The sequence below is a fragment of the Notolepis coatsorum genome (genome assembly GCF_963971535.1).
Source record: "Notolepis coatsorum genome assembly, chromosome: 9".
In the NCBI taxonomy this organism is placed as follows: Eukaryota; Metazoa; Chordata; class Actinopteri; order Aulopiformes; family Paralepididae; genus Notolepis; species Notolepis coatsorum.
In genome coordinates this window covers 52,713,265-52,733,816 of record NC_140173.1, presented here as the reverse complement: position 1 = coordinate 52,733,816, position 20,552 = coordinate 52,713,265, and the positions used below count along the sequence as shown (strand labels likewise).

The window sequence follows — 20,552 nt, the reverse complement described above, 5'->3', positions numbered from 1 at the left end:
AGTTCTGTTTTCACTGGTAAGTTACTGTATGCTGGCAATATTGTTTCCCCATTCTATATGGACATATTTGTCATATATGAAAATGCAGACAGCCTTTTTGAACACACACACACACACACACACACACACACACACACACACACACACACCTACACACACACACACACACACACACACACACACACACCATGTACAATACAGCTTGATTGATAGTCAGAGACAAGTGATAAATAGACAGGCAGGCAGGCAGGCAGGCAGGCAGGCAGGCAGGCAGGCAGGCAGGCAGGCAGGCAGGCAGGCAGGCAGGCAGGCAGGCAGGCAGGCAGACAGACAGACAGACAGACAGACAGACAGACAGACAGACAGACAGACAGACAGACAGACAGACAGACAGACAGACAGACAGACAGACAGACAGACAGATTGATTGATTGATTGATTGATAGACAGATTGCTTGATTGATTATTCCATACTTCGCATAGGCCTTCTCAAGCAGAGCACTCCAGAACTCAGAGCCCACAGCAGAGTGAACAAACAGCAGCTTTCCATCTCTGGTGGGCAGACGGTCATCAACCACCACATCCACCCACTCACCAAACTGCCAGAACTGAAAACCACAAAATAAACATCACATCATTATTAAAGGGCACATTTTTGTCAATAAAACCTCTTCACCAGGTATTCTTATTAAGGGGAAAAAGTTAGAAAATGTGTCCTCTTGCTACTGGGTAACGATGGGTACCGCTAACTGCAAGCTAACAAACTAGCTTGCGGCTTTTGATTGATTGATTGATTGATTGAAAACTTTATTAACAGATTGCAGAATGGGTACAATACAGTACAGCTCAATACAAACAACTGCTAAGAGGATGATGACGAAAAAAATACTTTCGTCTTGTTTACATAAGGGTCCTCCATTTTCAATTAATCAAGAAAGCTAGTTAGGAGTGTTACTTTAACTAACTTAAAAATGACATGGTATCTCTTTAACGCGTACACTACTTCTCATTGTGTGGTGGTATTACTAACTTATATATCAGAGAAGTACCTCAAAATGAAAGATGCCAGCATAGCCCCTCTCGAAGCTTTGGCCGTGAGGGACGACCCGGGATAAGACCTGCTTGTTGAGAGTCAAGGAGGCGATGGCCGCCAGGAGCCAGCAATCACCTGAACAGAGGTTGGTACAATTAGAGATCCCGTCCTGAAATGTCACGGTTAGACATCCCGTCCTGAATGTCACGGCGCACAGAGGATTGTACAGTTTGATCCAAAGACCCTTGCCATTACCATGACTGCATACCATGACTGATTTTGATTATTGTCATTATAGAGCACAAGTATAGTACAATGAAAATAAGTTCAACCAGAGTGCAAATGTAACAGTAAACTGCAATAGTAATACAATGTACAGGTGATTAAGCTGGGTATAAGATATATAAATGAGTACTACTGAGTAATAGTGCTAATCAGATGTATGTACAGTGTTGTAGTATTAATATGTACAGTGATACAGGTGTAGCCGGTCTCGTATTGCCATCTCTGCGTTGTGTTAAAGTTCAACCCCTGTGAAGGGATTGCCCCGAGTGAGTCTCGAACCCGGGTCTCCCGCGCCGCGGGCGACATCGCAGACCACTATACCAAGAGGTGAATTCACGTGTCTGTACCGCTACATGCCACAGTTCCTAATTTATGCAAATGACATGTCGTCAGCTTGTGACTGCAACTTGTTCTTGTTCGCGGACGACTCAGCCCTGCTGGTCTCTGACAAGAACAAGTTACAGGTTGAAAAAACCCTCAGCTCAGAACTCAGCAGAATCTGCACCTGGCTCGCTGATAACAAACTATCATTACACCTGGGTAAAACAGAGTCCATTCTCTTCGGATCAAATAACAAACTCAGCAAGACCGACGACTTCTCAGTTACAGTGGGTCACAATATTGACACAAGGAAAGATGAAATTACATACCTAGGTTCCATCCTAGAGGCAAATCTTTGTTGTGACAAAATGGCATCCAAGGTAATAAAAAAAGTCAACCAACGAACTCGATTCTTGTACCGGATCTCCTCTCTGGTAAACAAGAATACCCTGAAGACTCTGGCAGGAGCACTCATTCAAGGGTACTACGACTATTGTTGTGAAGGGCCAGATTAAACCGAATATATATATTTATTATATATATATATTTAATTGTATTTGTATATTCTCTAATATTCCTTGATATCCCTTGTATATTCCTTGTACAATATGCATTGAATATCCATTCTAGCCTACTGAACATCCCATAATAGTCTCCATTCTACTATTGGTCGAGACCTTGGTGCCAGGCTGCCATACCCCCCAGACCCAGTTCAAACGTACCGCTCAACATGTACGAACAAGTCCTAGTTCCGCGTAGGAATCTGGCTACCGCACCACTAATGGGACTATTTGTTCATAGTGCGTATATATACTGCGCTACTAAAGTAGGACTTCCTTTTCAGTCCAGTTTCTTACCCTCCAATAGAGTGACAGACGTAAAGCCTCCCCGCGACGCCACGTGTGGGAGTAAGGCCAAGTTCGGCCTACCATCGGTATTGAGACATCGTGTATATTAATATTTGAATAGTCATATTTGGCACTATATCGTCGAGTTGGACGTAGTCTATTAAGCTAATAATAGTCTGTTAATATATAGTGCTTCGTGCGGTGAGAATACTACCGTAGTCAGCACCCCATCGTTTCGGGCAGAAAACTGGCTGTTTATCCAGGATGATCGACCCCATGTGAGATTGCACCCGAGGAGCCCCAGAGCCGACGAGCGAGTGGACCTGTATACAGGATTATTCTACCGACGACAGCCCGCCTTCCCAGGCACGGATTATGCTTTGTATACGTTGATTATTCCATGGATAAAGACCCCCGACACTGCCGTGTGTTGGAACCCCCCCCCCCTGGAGAGGACGCAAGGTGAGGAGACGCTCTGCAAGACGAGGTCGCTTCACGTCTCTCCTCCGTGGACCGGAGGACGCCGGCCCACAAAGAGTCCACCTGCTTTCATCTGTGGTCCAAGGATCGCCGGCGCATTGAACGGCACTACAGTGGGTTCACCTGGGATACCCTTGGCCGGATGAGGCTGCCGGACTCTACCCCCCCCCCCTTCCTACTCCTGTCGGCTTACAAGCGACCGGATTAACCCCCCCTAGTGTGTCCAGTCTATAATCATTGAAGTATCATTGCTGTTATCCCTTAACTATTCCAGGTCGTATATGTACCACCTGCGCCTTCAGAGATTGGACATTCTCTATTGATATACCGACGAATACTCTTGCCATAAAAGTGCATACTAATTCCCATTCATAAATGTGATTGATTTGATTAAGTGCTTGCTCTACACACCATCGCTGTGTAGAAATAAAGACCTATTTCTAATTCGTACATTTGTGTTGGATCCGTTTCATCTACGTGACAGTGTTCATCATAATATATTTATGCCGAGTACTGGGTGGCCGAATATTAAGTACAAAGGTAGTGGTAGTAAGTATCATATCTAGTAATACAGTCAGGGAATTGTACCCCTCAGTTACAATTGGTCCTTCGAGCCGGAGGGTAATTAGTGTAATATTAATATAGTGTTATTAATATTGAAATGGCCTATGATGAACACTCCACGAAACGATCCTCCTAACCAACGCCCGCAGCGCGAACGACGGCTCCCTCAGTACTTAGAGGCTTACGCTGTCAGTCAACAACCTAGTCTTCTACTAACAGTAAACGCGGTAAAACTAGAAAGTAAAAGTATGTCTAACCCCAACGCCCAGACTACCCCGACCATAGAGGCCCCTACGGGTTCTAATGTAACTGACCAAGTTCACGGTGGGGACCAGTGGGAACCAGACATGACTTCACACCCCGCCAGTACTGAAGAAGTAGTCCCCGACGAGTCCCGGGAGGAATACAACGCTACCGAGAGAGAACTCGGCACGGAAGAAGACGGGGAGAGCACCGTGGAGATAGAGCTCCAAGGCTCCGCAAGGAGTACCCCGAGGGAAGGCTCCCCTATACAACCGCCTTCTCCCAGCGAGGCAGAGAGGACCCTACAGCAGGCCTTCCTCATCAGCCTGAACGCCGCTGCTGAACGCGACCGACTGCAGATCCAGCAGCGGAGCGAAGAAGAGCATATACGTCTAGAAATAAGACGCATTCAGAGGGAAGAGAATGTGGCCCGAGACCGAGCAGACAGCCAGCGAGCCGCTGCTGGTGCTCTACGGGACGCAGAGCGCGACAGACAGCAAGCGCAACTAATAGAACAGCTGATCAGACGGACAACACCCTCTCCCTCCGCCAGAGGCTCCAGGAACTCGTCTAGACACACCTCCAGGGCGGCATCCCCTAGCCGAGTAAACAACCCTGAACTTGACCAACAGACGAGGTCTATACCCCCCACAGACCACCTCCCCCCACCGGTCCAAGCGAGACCTAGCAACCGGGAAGGAGCAGCATATCCTGTGGAGAGGCTAAACCAGAGACTACAAGCACTGGATGACCTAACTGAAGACAAAGAGGAAGAGGAGGAGAACCACGCCCGACGACAGCACAGTACTCTACCGGACCAGGAGGTCCGGTACAGCCCAGGCTATACTCCCGCGGAGCTGCGCTACAGACCCCCGACTCTATACACGGGTGAGCACGACGCACGACCCGCACCGAGGAACAGCACCTGGACAAGCGGGCCATGGTACACTGCCGGTACCAGCCCATACCAAGGAGCGGGAGGAGACTCGCCTAGGAGGCCTCTCCCCCAACGCTCGCCGATGTATCCACAGTCAGCGTCATACATTGGCACGCCTATGGTACCCGACTTCACCCAAGAGAACCGGGCCCAGTATACAGAACTCCGCATGTGTCTGGAGACCATGTTGGTGGATGTATTGGATGAACGCCACAAATACGCCATCCTACTGAAGCACTTAAAGGTACCCCGCGCACATAATATAGCGCTCGCCTACGCGACTTCCACCACCCCATACACAGCAGCGCTGGTAGCATTGGACCAGAGGTATGGGCGCATATGGGATTACGTGATCCAGGAGATCCGACACATCGACCGCTTACCCCCAGCAATAGACAATCGAGCACTGGACGACCTGTCCATCAGAGTGCAGTCCCTGGTAGGGATGTTGGGAGCGCAGAGAGAGAAGGGGAGGCATGAACTTTACGCCAACTCAAATGTGGAAAGGATCTTGGAGAAGCTGCCGCCCGCTCGACAGGAGCGTTTTAGGCGGCAGAGAGACCACCGAGACCCGAATGGCCCCGAACCGAACCTCCTCGATCTAGCAGACTTCCTGGCGAGAGAAGTCAGCAGCCTACGGCTAGATACATTCGGACGGAGCACCCCTGGCTCCAGAGAAGGAACCAGACGACTAAATGATGGAAGAAGATCGGTGACTGTGATGCACCAATCGGAGTCAGTACCGAGCAGCAGGAGCCACAGTACCCCCTCCAGAACGGAGAAGTGGAAGATAGTGTGCCCCTACTGTGAGAAAGAACACTGGCTAGCGCAATGTGACTCCTTCCCCAAGCTGAACGCGGAGGAAGCAAGTCAATGGATAAAGTCCAACAAGCGCTGTTTTCGCTGTGCGCGCTCACACATGGCAGCCGAATGCCGCTTAAAGAAAAGGTGCACCAAGTGCGATGGAGCCCATCTGGACATACTTCACGACAGTAACAGACGGCGCCCTTCACCCGCACCATCCAGCAGCAAAGCGAGCGTCATGTACATCGATCCCGCCAGCAGCAGTGGAGCCCGAGTACTCCTAAAAGTAGTGCGTGTGACACTAAGCTACCAGAATAAAGTCCTGGACACTTACGCCGTCCTCGATGACGGGTCAGAGAAGACCCTTCTGCTCGCCTCCGCTGCGGCCCAGCTAGGGCTGCGGGGAAGCGAAACCCAAATGACAATTCGGACAATAAGACGAGATTTGAAGACGATAAAGGGCGAGAATGTCTCATTCTCTATCGCAGCAAGCGGCCAGCCTGAGCGACGGTACCAGATTACAGACGCTTTCACCAGCCAAGAAATAGGACTGTCGCGGTACACATACCCCGTCGCCAAGCTGATGGAGAAATATGCACATCTGCGCAAGTTACCGATCCCGCTCATAGACAATGCTATGCCGACCCTGTTGATAGGCTCCGACCATGCAGACATCATTGTCCCGATAGACCGGGTTCATACCGGACCCCGAGGCTGTCCTGCAGCAGTCGAGACCCGTTTGGGATGGACTCTCCAAGGCCCGCTCGCCAAATCTCTCAACCGAAGTACAGCCACTAGATGTCTCCACTCCCGAGTCACGGAGGGAGAAACCGCACTCCTGCAACACGTAGAGCGGCTATGGACCTTGGAACCCCGCCCAAGAGAGTGTATACCGCGCTGAGATTGAGAAGCTCATCACAGCGGGACACGTCACAAAGATGGACATAAAAGAGGCTGACCAGACCACTGAATCGTGGTACGTGCCTCACCACAAGGTCCATCACAACGGTAAAGACCGCATAGTATTTAACTGCAGCTACCAGATCGGATCCCAAAATCTGAATAAAGAGTTACTGCCCGGTCCCACACTCGGCCCCTCCCTACTCGGCGTTCTACTCCGCTTCCGCCAGGAAAAGGTGGCCATCAGCGGGGACATTAAAGGAATGTTCCTGCAGGTGAGATTAGTAGAGGAGGACAAGCCCCTGTTACGGTTCCTATGGAGAGAGAAGCCAGGAGATGAGCACCCAGCCATCTACCAATGGGAAGTCCTCCCCTTCGGAACGACGTGCAGCCCCTGCTGTGCTACATTTGCACTACAGAAACATGTAGCAGAGGACCCAGCAGCGGACGAAGAGGTCCGACACAGCGTAAAGAACAGCTTCTACGTAGACAACTGTCTACAAAGCCTTTCAACCCAGGAAGAAGCCGAGGCTCTCCTGATTAAACTCCGCGCCTCATTGATCAAAGGCGGCTTTGATCTCAGGCAGTGGGCCAGCAGCGATCCGCAAGTACTGCGCAGCCTCTCCTCCGAGGACAAGGCAGCCAGCAGCGAGACCTGGATGGCTACAATCCCGGGAGAAGCCCAGGAGATGACCCTGGGATTGGTGTGGCGATTCAAAACAGATTCGCTTCACTACAGACACAAGCCCCTGACTACGGAGCAGGGAAGGCCGGCGGTGGCGCCGACCACCAGACGGAGTGTGTACACAACACTCGCCCGACAATATGACCCGCTAGGATGTATTCTACCGTACACCACCAGGGCAAAAATGATTGTACGAGCATTGTGGGACAAGGACCAGGGCTGGGACGACCCCATTCCCGCACACCTTGCATCCACCTGGAGAGAGTGGGAGATGGAGCTCCACTCACTCCCAGGCGTTAATATGCGCCGAAGCTACTTCCCACCCACGGTGAGGCCAGAGACATGTAAAATGGACTTACACGTCTTCAGTGACGCCTCAGAGGTCGCATACGGATCAGTAGCCTACTTGCGGGCCCAAGAAAGGGGGGGAGAGATCTACACCGCATTTGTCCTCGCCCGCTCGAGAATAGCCCCACGCAAGCAACAATCTATCCCACGTCTAGAGCTCTGCGCAGCCCTAGCCGGAGCGCACCTAGCCACGCTCATCCAACGTGAGCTCACCATACCGGTGTCTAGAACAATCCTGTGGTCAGATTCCACGACAGTACTCGCCTGGATCAAATCGGACTCATGCAAGTACAAAGTCTTCGTGGGAGTCAGAGTCACCGAGATTCAAGACTTAACCGAAGAGTTAACCGGAGAAACAGAGTGGCGCTACGTTGATACAAAACAGAACCCAGCTGACGTCATCACCCGGGGAATGCCCCTAGATGACCTCACCCGTCACAATGCTTACAGTGACGGCCCCGCATTCCTAAGACTCCCGGAAGGACAGTGGCCCATGCCTATCCCGAGGGAAGCAAGTCCAGAGGAGGTGGAAAATAAGAAGTCTGTGTTCTGTGGATTGAGCACTGTTATCTCCGCAGACCCCAACACACTCCTGATGGGGCGGCTAGATCCCGCGTTACCCCAGACAATGTACCGGCCTGAAGAAGCGAACGGCCGACGAATGTGGAGGTACAGCCAAGTATTAGCCGACAAGTTTTGGAGCAGTTTCCTACTGCACTACCTACCGTCTCTACAGACCCGCCAGAAGTGGGTAAAGGAGAGAGACAATTTGACAGAAGGAACAGTCGTCATGATTATTGATCAATCACTGCCCAGAGCTATGTGGCCGGCCGGCCGCGTAAGCAAAGTGATCACCGGTGCCGACGGCAAGGTCCGAGCAGCTGAAGTGCTTGTCCAGGGTCGCACTTACACCCGTCCCGTGGCGAGGCTCATAGAACTGCCCCGACTCCCAGACACAATCGATGATGACCATGACCCTATAACCCTATGACTTTGTGAAGTTGACTGACCCCTACAGCAAACCCTTATGTGTAAATAGACAACGCGATTAATCTGTCTCTGCTTAACTGATTAGGTCTGGGACCAATCAGGGGGTGGCTGTTGTGAAGGGCCAGATTAAACCGAATATATATATTTATTATATATATATATTTAATTGTATTTGTATATTCTCTAATATTCCTTGATATCCCTTGTATATTCCTTGTACAATATGCATTGAATATCCATTCTAGCCTACTGAACATCCCATAATAGTCTCCATTCTACTATTGGTCGAGACCTTGGTGCCAGGCTGCCATACCCCCCAGACCCAGTTCAAACGTACCGCTCAACATGTACGAACAAGTCCTAGTTCCGCGTAGGAATCTGGCTACCGCACCACTAATGGGACTATTTGTTCATAGTGCGTATATATACTGCGCTACTAAAGTAGGACTTCCTTTTCAGTCCAGTTTCTTACCCTCCAATAGAGTGACAGACGTAAAGCCTCCCCGCGACGCCACGTGTGGGAGTAAGGCCAAGTTCGGCCTACCATCGGTATTGAGACATCGTGTATATTAATATTTGAATAGTCATATTTGGCACTATATCGTCGAGTTGGACGTAGTCTATTAAGCTAATAATAGTCTGTTAATATATAGTGCTTCGTGCGGTGAGAATACTACCGTAGTCAGCACCCCATCGTTTCGGGCAGAAAACTGGCTGTTTATCCAGGATGATCGACCCCATGTGAGATTGCACCCGAGGAGCCCCAGAGCCGACGAGCGAGTGGACCTGTATACCGGATTATTCTACCGACGACAGCCCGCCTTCCCAGGCACGGATTATGCTTTGTATACGTTGATTATTCCATGGATAAAGACCCCCGACACTGCCGTGTGTTGGAACCCCCCCCCCTGGAGAGGACGCAAGGTGAGGAGACGCTCTGCAAGACGAGGTCGCTTCACGTCTCTCCTCCGTGGACCGGAGGACGCCGGCCCACAAAGAGTCCACCTGCTTTCATCTGTGGTCCAAGGATCGCCGGCGCATTGAACGGCACTACAGTGGGTTCACCTGGGATACCCTTGGCCGGATGAGGCTGCCGGACTCTACCCCCCCCCCCTTCCTACTCCTGTCGGCTTACAAGCGACCGGATTAACCCCCCCTAGTGTGTCCAGTCTATAATCATTGAAGTATCATTGCTGTTATCCCTTAACTATTCCAGGTCGTATATGTACCACCTGCGCCTTCAGAGATTGGACATTCTCTATTGATATACCGACGAATACTCTTGCCATAAAAGTGCATACTAATTCCCATTCATAAATGTGATTGATTTGATTAAGTGCTTGCTCTACACACCATCGCTGTGTAGAAATAAAGACCTATTTCTAATTCGTACATTTGTGTTGGATCCGTTTCATCTACGTGACAGTGTTCATCATAATATATTTATGCCGAGTACTGGGTGGCCGAATATTAAGTACAAAGGTAGTGGTAGTAAGTATCATATCTAGTAATACAGTCAGGGAATTGTACCCCTCAGTTACAACTATGCTTGCACCTCATGGTACCAAAGCACCTCAAAGGCTTTACAAGATTACAAACATCACAAAACAAACTGGTCAGACTACTACTTGACCTTACTCCTAGAACCCACCTCACCCCTGCCCACTTTGACTACCTAGGATGGCTTAGAGTAGACGACAGAGTACAGCAACTTGCAATGGGCCTGGTCTACAAGATACACTATACGACTAAGGTACCCATGTACATGTCAAAATACTTCCCAAAGGTCAGTGAATACCACGACCACAACACCAGAGGAAGCTCAACAAATCATGTTAAACCCAGATTCGGCTCAAACAAGGGACTAAACACGTTTCGAATTATGGCACATCAATGTGGAACACCCTACCCAAAGCTGTAAAGGAATGTGAATCCCTACCCACATTAAAACCGCTTTTAAAGAGCACCTACGGGAGGCTGCAATTCGAAACTGGCCACCGTAAATGTCCAAACCCCCCCACCCCCACCCCCTTCTAATAGACAGTCTCCTCCCCACCGTATGTATATATTCTCTCCCCACCGTATGTATATTTCTCTCCCACCCACCCACCCCCTCCTAATGTACAGTCTCCTCCCCACCGTATGTATATATTCTCTCCCACCCACCCACCCCCTCCTAATGTACAGTCTCCTCCCCACCGTATGTATATATTCTCTCCCCACCGTATGTATATTTCTCTCCCACCCATCCACCCACCCCCTCCTAATGTACAGTCTCCTCTGTGTAATGTATACTCTCTGTCAGGATCTATGGGTAACAGTACTGTATATTTGCATATCGTATATGTCACAAATGTAACAGTACTATATACCTGTATGTCATGTATGTCCCTATGCCATAAATGTCATGATGTCATGTATGTTGTGTATGTCATAAATGTCACTATGAATTGAAAATGGGGGACCCTGATGTAAACAAGACGAAAGTCTTTCCCTGGTCTGCATCCCCTTAACAATTGTGTGTATTGAGCCGTACCCGTATTGTACCCATTCTGCAATCTGTTAAATAAAGTTTTCATTCATTCATTCATTCATTCATTCATTCATTCATTCATTCATTCATTCATTCATTCACAGTCACTTCACAACACTTGAAGTCCATCGTGACTGTGGATATACTCACGGACCTCCGTTACACAGGTATAATGACACTATGGTATTAATAAGGCATACTGGCCAGCAGTGCAACTGCTGTACAGATAATAGATATAGTATCTGCTATATGTAAAAAGGATGATATGCAGGTGACTTAAGTTTGTCATCTCCCCTTTTGTCTTTCATATCAGACCTTCATCACCAGCATGGGATCAAAGGAATGTGCTCTCTCTACAAGGCTTGTATTGTAGCTCTAGCTGACTGGGTGTGGACTGTGTACTGCAGTAGGACTGTATGGTGTAAGGGAGGATTTGATCACTGTTAGGTAACTTTACCACAGTACACCATGTCAGTGGTGCTCACACTGTCTGTCTGGTGTGAAGTTATGAACACAATAGCAGCTAAAGACTGGATTGATTGTCTCTCTGTACTGTATATCAATATCTGAAACTAAAAGAAAAAGAATAACCATCGTACTGTCTTTTACTATCATGCATTTTGCCACTAAATAATCTTCCTTGCCTATATTACTACCTACTATGCTAATATGTCTTAACTACTATGCATACTTCGAAAGTCTCAACACTGTTTAACGATTGTTACTCAGATGAAAGAGTTGTAACCTTCCTGCTGACCTGTTGTACAGAACTTGTAAGTCGCTTTGGACAAAAGTGTCAGCTAAATTACAAAATGCAAATGTAATATGGGCGGCTGGGTGGCGCAGCGGACATTGCGCTCGTCACCAACGCAAGAGACACCGGCTGTCGGCGTTGCCTCCGGCTTGGGCCGGCCGTCATACTAACTCAATTGGCAGAGTTAGCGGGTGGAAGTCGATGGGTGGTAATCTGGACGTTGTGGACAGCGACTCCTACAGGTCGGTTGGGGGACGCCTGCACAGCAGAGACAGGAAATGGCGGGGGTAGTGTGAGCCTCCCACACGTTACACCTCGCCAATGAGAGTCCGCGCTGGCAGGTGAAAAAATGCGACAGGCTGCCTCCTCGTGTACTGGAGGGGACACGTGATGCAAGGCTTCTATCCTCCCTACAACCGGCCAGTGGGGGGCATATGCGAGCAACGAAGACAGGGGAGGGGAGAATTGGCACAGCGGAATTGGGATGGGAGAAAAATAGAAAGAGGGGAGAAAATGTGGATAAAAAAAATGTAAATGTAAATGTATATTATTTACTATGTAAAGCCTCAAAGATAATTGTCTCTCCAGCGTTTGAGCCCCTATCAGGTACAGTTAGTACAAGACACCATATGTAAAGTTATGATGATTGATAGGTTTATGAGGTATGATTATGTGAAGGCTGGTTTGGCTTTTATACAGCAGGGTGACATCAGCCTGATGCTGTTGATGTCCTGAAATATTACTAATTGGAGGCAACAGGGTGTGTGAAATAAACCCTTGCAGGCAGGTCCATAGCTACCATTGAGGACACAGAGGTCATATCCTATTCTTCTTTCTAGTGTTTTTTTTTTTTTTTGCATAATCCCAACGGACCTACCAGTTGATTAGCCGACTTTTATGGACTTCTGCAGGCTCATTTAAAAGCCCCATGAAATCAAAATAGATGTTTATGTTCTTTTGTCTTGTCCAATATCTGTCCCAACAATTACAGAAAAGTTGTTTTGTAGGCATTCTTAATAGTATTTTAGAGTTTGTAATTTCCTGTAATACTAATTTAGCATCCAATTAAATGCTTTCTAGAATGACATTTACAGCACATTGTAACTAAGCTAGCAGTCGGCCTCTTTAACAAAAGTTAACAAATGTTCAATGTTAGCGTGCTAGCTAATGTTACTACTGTTGCGTAATGTTACTAACGTACGCTGTTACATTAGCTTACTGGCTAATGGGTCAACCGTAATGAGCCAAACTGTATTTATTATGTGTGATGATGATAGTCCCCATCGTAGCCATTTAAATGTAGTGAGTTTTTTTTATTTATATTTGACCTCACAGTATAAAATTACCTATTGTGACCTCTAGCATCATCACAGCCTCATGAAACTTTACAAGCACAAACTAGAGACCTGGGCCATTCGGATGATATATGGCTTGATATATAATATATATTGAAGAAGGAAAAATTAGATGACTGTTCTGCTAAACTGATGAAATTAAATGCTGATTCATCGAATTCTACCAATGTTGACGTGCAGCCGGAGGCTAACATTAGCTCACCATTGTCAATGGCATCTAGCTCCACGGGTTTAAAGAGCAGCATGGGACAATAAAGACTCAGTGGATTGGCTATACTCTCAATAGAAAACATCAGAGCCAGGAATTTGGACTTGAGCAACACTGCAGTGTTGTTAACATTATAATAATGACTTCTAAGCGCGAGGATGAACTTCTAATGAGTGAGTACACGTCATTATGTGTTGGCAAATGTACACCTACTGTAATCTGTGTCTGTGATGAGGTTTTGGCCGTTGTGCCATTGATGATGAATGATAATGATAATGATAATTATATGGCAGGGTAGAAAACATATAGAAAATATTTGCACTCGGGCCAATCACCATTACGTTACGCTCGTGGTATGATAATTGTGATAATAATTGTCGTACCCTATATGTAATCCTATGTAAACACACCATTGTTTTGGTCTGACATGCTGAGGCTAGTGTGACATTTTGTGGTTGAATGTTATCTATAGCACTTTTAAGAAAACAACTTTGTTGGGTACAAACACCCACAGAAATAACACCATGATCTCTCAAAGACACATTGAGGTTCCCCCTTATTTTCTATGCTGTCGAGATCGCATGCATATTAAATAAGGTAAAAAAAACACGAAATAAAGACAAGGGGAAAGAAAATCAGTTTAGATAATTAGACTGAATTGAATAAATAAACACAAATGAAAAAGAAATAAAGAAAGTTTAAAAACAATATGAGTATACAGTAAGTATATTATGTGCATGGGTGTATAATATATATATATACTGTATATATTTACATTTATTATTTGCCATACTTTTTTGTCTGGAAAGGTTGGGAAAGACCTCTGTGGGTGGAGATGTTTGTCTGTCCAATATGTTCTGTGAAGTGTTGTTCCTCTTGCATGTTTTATATAATCAATAAAAAATTTATCACAAAAAAAGAGTTCAGCACACTGAAAGGTTGTTGTAAAAAAAGAAAATGACCCATAGCAATCATAAGATTTTGTTTTTAAATTGAGTAGGCTATATACTTTTACTTTTGATAGTTACATTGATGATACATATTTAAAAGATTGTATCTAAAGTACATAGATTTTACTTTCATCAGAGTACTATTGTAAAGCTGTGTGTACTTCAACCACTGTAGTATTATATCACAGCAGCTGCACAAAAGTAGATAAACATAGTATGATCTCACAGAGCAGGATGCAAAGTGATTCAAATGAGTCTGGAACACTGCACACGTCCTCCTTGCATGAATGATGAGGGTGGAGATAGGAAATAGGAGTATTTACATCTATGTAGCAGGTGCTATAGAAGTCCATCTTGTGTGTGGACTTGGGACGCATCCTTAACCCAGTCAGAACCCACTCTCAACCCACTTGTTCCATGGATCCTCCATGGAACCCATGGACAAGCCCATTTGGGGCCCACAAATCAGCCCCTCTGTAGCCCAGGGGCCCCATATGGAAAACGGCTGGGTGAGAGTCTGAGAGACTGAAATGTTTGCTGCCACTGCTTTTAATATCACTTTTAATATCACTTTTAATATCACCTTTTAATATCACTTTTAATATCACCTTAATATCACTATCCTGTGTGTGTGCGTGTGCGTGTGTGTGCGCGTACGTGCGCGTGTGTGTGTGCGTGTATGTATGTGTGTGTGTATGTGTGTGTGTATGTGTCTTACCAAGTGCTCCTTGGCATATATCGGTCCTGGTGGCACCTTCAGCTATGAATTGTGGGTTGGAGCATAATTGCTGATGATGAAAAAACAAAATCAAGTCATTATACATTTCTAGTCATACTTATGGTCATTCTACCTACACCTCTGGCCCACCTCTGGTCTGGATGCTACCCATAGCTACATCATTTGCAATAAAAGGAGAATACCACTCAATGTAAGAGGCAGAAGACATGAGAGAACTGAGACATGAACCTGTGATGTAATTAATATGTAAAATCATATATTGGTACATAAAACAGCTCAACACTATGTAACGACATGTTGAGGTGGTTCAGCTGCATGTTGAGGATATCCTACAGTAGGTCCAAGCCTCTGTTCTCTGGTGTTGTTGGTGATTTCACAACAACCCCTCAAGTGACATTATTCCCCTTCATGCTTTGCAAGATATTATTTCCCTTTTCTGAATCGGACACATGCTGTAGGCAATTGCAGTATTTCAAGTAGCCTAAAGACAACGTATAAAGTTGTCAGTGGTTTGAATGTCAGCGTTTTGATCTCTCGCTCATAACAGATACAGATGATGATGTCGCACCCGACACCCTACCATCCGATTTACTGCAATACATGAAAGTAGACCTACACAAAATAGGGGTGTAACGGTACACAAAAACCACGGTACGGTACGGGGAGCATGTCTATGTTCCCCGGGTCCTATGTTCCCCGGGTTCTATGTTCCCCGCTTTGATTGATTGATTGATTGAAAATGTTAGACCACCAGCCCTGATTCCAAACTCTAACCTTAACCAGTTCGAAAGAGGGCCTAAGCTTAACTGTTCGAAACAAGGCGGACATTAATAATTAATAAAATAATAAAAATTAATAAAAATTTCAATCTATTAATCAATCAAAGCGGGGAACATAGAACCCGGGGAACATAGGACCCGGGGAACATACAACCGTACCGTACCTCGGTTTTGAAGTCAAGGATCGGTTCGAGTTTTCGGTACAGTGGGGGAAAGTTTGGCTTTCCATGTTCCACTCAGGGGTGATGTAGTGTGCAGTAACTAATTGTCTTGTAGGGCTGTCAACGAATATTCTATATTGAAATTAATAATTGACTTGTAAAAAAAAGAATAATAATAATTATTATATTAGATTGTGAAAAAAACAGCCCCGGTGGGCAGCCGTTCGGTACGGTACGGTACACACTGAAACGGTTCGGTAGGGATACGTGTACCAATTACACCCCTACAAAATATACCATATCTGGTTGACAGAAAAATATGTAAATGACGTAGTGGTTTGTAATAAATCATACAGTATAATAGTTAGTTTCCCCAAGATCTTGCCACAGATTGAGTCTCTACTACACACACCGTCGGCCGTTCCCAGGTAACTCCTCGGACTTTGTGTGAGTTTGGTCCAAGGTCCTTGAAGCCCAGAGATGCAGGCAGTGCCTCGAAGGTATCGTCCTCGAAAAGTCGCCCGCATTCCACACAGTTTCTCCTCAGTGCCTCAAAATCTTGATTCAGATATTTTACTGCTTGCGCGTTGCTCCCAATCCCCTGCGCTTTCTCTCGGTCATGTTGGAGTTTGGACGCAATCCCGGACATTTTCTTCTGTATTAGATGGGACTTGGTGATAGAATCTGCCTACAGGCTGTATACAGTATAAAATGCCTACCCGGCAGCCTATACCACTCCAAGCAGTGTTGGTTTTCAGCCAAGGATGGTTATGAATGATGATGTGTGCTACTCAACCTGTTTCCACCCTCTCTGTGCGCGCATACTTCTCTTTGCGTTCATAGGCAGGCTCTGCAGAATGACGCACCTGTCTGCTTTGTGCGCGTACATAATTGGTCCTGCGTGTGTGTGTGTGTGTGTGTGTGTGTGTGTGTGTGTGTGTGTGTGTGTGTGTGTGTATTAAACCCTATATGCTGTGATTTGATCTGCAGATTCAAATAAAGTATTTAAAATGTGTGCATGTGCGTATGTGCGTGAGCTGCCACTGGATCAGGTAGATATCTATACACAATTAATGCTGAATTCATCATGAGTTCAAAGGTCATAACATGACATCTTTATTTATTTTCAACATTATTATAATGTAAATATAGTAACGTATACGGCGAGGGGGTTGTGTACGGTAAATTGCCCTTAATGGGAGTTTACTTGACTCAAGACTAAAGAAAGACACCGCTGCCCAGGTTTACATCATGTAGTGAGAACGGTTTATTTGACCAGAGATCTGGGAAGCACTTTTGTTAACAGAATTCGGCTATAGGGCGACAATAATGTGGTCAAGAGGCATGGTTTCTATCTTGAGCCCTTAATCGGCGTGGTTTATTAACACATGGCAGAGCAGTTACAATACAGGTATTCTCTCTCTGAGAGACTAGGGGGAAGAGAAAGAATGGGAGGAGACATCTATATTTATACTCGCCACATGGTGGTGTACCTGAGTGGCTCCGCCTAGAGCGCCCTCTAGTGGAAACAGTTATATATATGCAGTTAGACAGTTACTAACAATCCTACACAGAACCTCTGACTTCAACAACTTTGTTATAGACCGCAGTGTACAACAAAAGTAAAATTATAGATAACATAACATTGTAGGGTGGCTGGGTGGCGCAGCAGACATTGCGCTCGTCACCAACGCATGAGACACCGGTATCGAATCCGGCTGTCTGCATTGCCTCCGGCTTGGGCCGGCCATCATACTAACTCAATTGGCAGAGTTAGCGGGTGGGAAGTCGATGGGTGGTAATCTGGACGTTGTAAACAGCGACTCCTACAGGTCGGTTGGGGCGCCTGCACAGCAGAGACAGGAAAATGGCAGGGGCAGTGTGAGCCTCCTACACGTTACTCCTCGCCAAATGAGAGTCCGCGCTGGCAGGTGAAAAGATGCGACTGGCTGCCTACACATGTATCGGAGGGGACATGCGATGGGCTTCTATCCTCCCCAGTGGGGGGCACATGCGAGCAACGTTCAAGACAGGGGAGGGGAGAATTGGCACGGCTAAATTGGGATGGGAGAAAAATAGAAAAAGAGGAGAAAAAAAGTGGAGAAAAAAAAAGATAACACAACATTGTCCAATAAACATAGCAACAAACGAATACAGTATTTTAATAAACAGAAATCCTTGTCCTCGGTTGGCTGTCCTAGGACTGATCTAACCATCAGATATCAATCAACAGCTTGGTTTGGTAACCTGTCTGTACAACTAAAGTCCAAACTGGTCCGTCTGATGCAGACTGCATGGAAGATCATAGGGGTGAAAGGTCACTCATCCCTGCTGTCTATTTTTGAACAGGCTACTCTAAGGCAAGCCAATAGAATGGTCTCGGACCCCTCCCATGTTTTACATGCCGAGTATGAGCTACTGCCCTCTGGGAGGAGGTTTAGAGTTCCACGCTCTAGACTAAACAGGTTTAAAAATTCCTTTATTGGGGCGGCTAGGTGGTGTAGTGGGCAAGGCGCTCGCCATCAACGCTGGAGACGCTGGGTTTGAATCCAGCTCTCGGCGTTGCTATCAGCTTGGCTGGTCGTTCATACTAACACAATTGGCAGTGTTAGGGGTGGGAAAGCTGATGGGTGGGTCCTGGGCGTTGTGGACAGCGACCCCTACAGTTCGGTCGGGGCGCCTGCACAGCGAGGGTAGGATCTGGAGGGAGGTAGTGTGACCTTCCACACGTTACACTCTCCCGGTGAGAATCTGCGCTGCCAGGCTGGCTGCCGGCTGGATGCACATGCGTCGGAGGAAAGCATGTGACAGACTCCGGCCTCCTGGACCAACAGTAGGGGGGAGTGCGCAACAACCAGGAAGGGGGTTGGGAATTAGCATAACGACTAACAGTGGGATGGGAGACAAATCGGAAAAAGGAGGGGTAAAAAGATAATAATAATAAAAAAAAATTCCTTTATTCCGTTTTCAGTTAAACTTTTAAATAGCGCCAGATAAATGTCCGTCAATCGAATAATCTATATTTGGTCGTAATATTATCGATATTCGATAATCGATATTTGGTCATACTATATATATGTGGTGTTGCCAGACATCCTGCTGTGCAGGTACTTTTTTCTATCTCTTATATTGTTTATCTTCTTTGTTTGGAGTCAGTTGCATCATGTCTGTATGTATTGTGTTTGTGGCAGCAGTGTGGGTGTAAGCCCAAGACAAATGTCCCAGCTGATGGGACAATAAAGTGACTCTTGAACAGGTAGCATGTGCGTTAAGCAAGATATCATGATACTACGTGATACTAATTGATGTTTGGTCTGGTATAATAATTGGGGGTATAATACTATGATACTACGTGATACTACTTGATGTTTAGTGTAATACTGGAGGGTCATATTCTTGCATTGACAATGAGTGTTCTATTTCACAGCCTCTCCCATGCTACTTTTGTTCCTGTGATAAAGGTTGTTGAACATGAATGTGTGCACAAGTACAAGTCCCCCAACTGGATAATCCAGTCTATCCACTGAGGTATATGTCTGCTCATTCATTTCAACGTAAGTTGCTCACCCAGCACATGCACTGATATACGAAAGCCCTGAGAGGCTAGTTCAGCAAACAATCATGGTCCTAAAACATGAGCAGTATGTGTCTCGCACCTGATCGATAGATGCTGTCTGCTGTACTGTACTAGTCAACTTCACCAGCTGATATAGATGCTGTCTGCTCTACTAGTCAACTTCCCCAGCTGATAGATAGATAGATGCTGTCTGCTCTACTAGTCAACGTCACCAGCTGATAGATATACAGTATGCTGTCTGCTCTACTAGTCAACTTCACCAGCTGATATAGATGCTGTCTGCTCTACTAGTCAACTTCCCCAGCTGATAGATAGATAGATGCTGTCTGCTCTACTAGTCAACTTCACCAGCTGATATAGATGCTGTCTGCTCTACTAGTCAACTTCCCCAGCTGATAGATAGATAGATGCTGTCTGCTCTACTAGTCAACTTCACCAGCTGATAGATATACAGTATGCTGTCTGCTCTACTAGTCAACTTCACCAGCTGATAGATAGATGCTGTCTGCTCTACTAGTCAACTTCACCAGCTGATAGATAGATGCTGTCTGCTCTACTAGTCAACTTCACCAGCTGATAGATAGATACTGTCTGCTCTACTAGTCAACGTCACCAGCTGATAGATAGATGCTGTCTGCTGTCTGCTCTACTAGTCAACTTCACCAGCTGATATAGATGCTGTCTGCTCTACTAGTCAACTTCCCCAGCTGATAGATAGATAGATAGATGCTGTCTGCTCTACTAGTCAACTTCACCAGCTGATATAGATGCTGTCTGCTCTACTAGTCAACTTCCCCAGCTGATAGATAGATAGATGCTGTCTGCTCTACTAGTCAACTTCACCAGCTGATAGATATACAGTATGCTGTCTGCTCTACTAGTCAACTTCACCAGCTGATAGATAGATGCTGTCTGCTCTACTAGTCAACTTCACCAGCTGATAGATAGATGCTGTCTGCTCTACTAGTCAACTTCACCAGCTGATAGATAGATACTGTCTGCTCTACTAGTCAACGTCACCAGCTGATAGATAGATGCTGTCTGCTCTACTAGTCTAC

The 20,552-nt window shown here is 46.3% G+C and overlaps 1 protein-coding gene across 1 annotated transcript in view; it reads right to left on the bottom strand.

Annotated features, from left to right (window-relative positions):
• The window catches only part of LOC311234232 (calpain-2 catalytic subunit-like), a 62,100-nt gene extending 45,383 nt beyond the window's left edge, over positions 1 to 16,717 (bottom strand). Inside the window, exons 1-4 of the mRNA XM_084321360.1 lie at positions 16,330 to 16,717; positions 14,957 to 15,026; positions 1,050 to 1,168; positions 475 to 608 (exon numbers count right to left, since the gene is read on the bottom strand). Coding sequence (XP_084177486.1) covers positions 475 to 608; positions 1,050 to 1,168; positions 14,957 to 15,026; positions 16,330 to 16,566 — 560 coding nt within the window. The 5' untranslated portion in view covers positions 16,567 to 16,717. The remainder of the gene's footprint in view (positions 1 to 474; positions 609 to 1,049; positions 1,169 to 14,956; positions 15,027 to 16,329) is intronic.
• Positions 16,718 to 20,552: the final 3,835 nt, after the last annotated feature.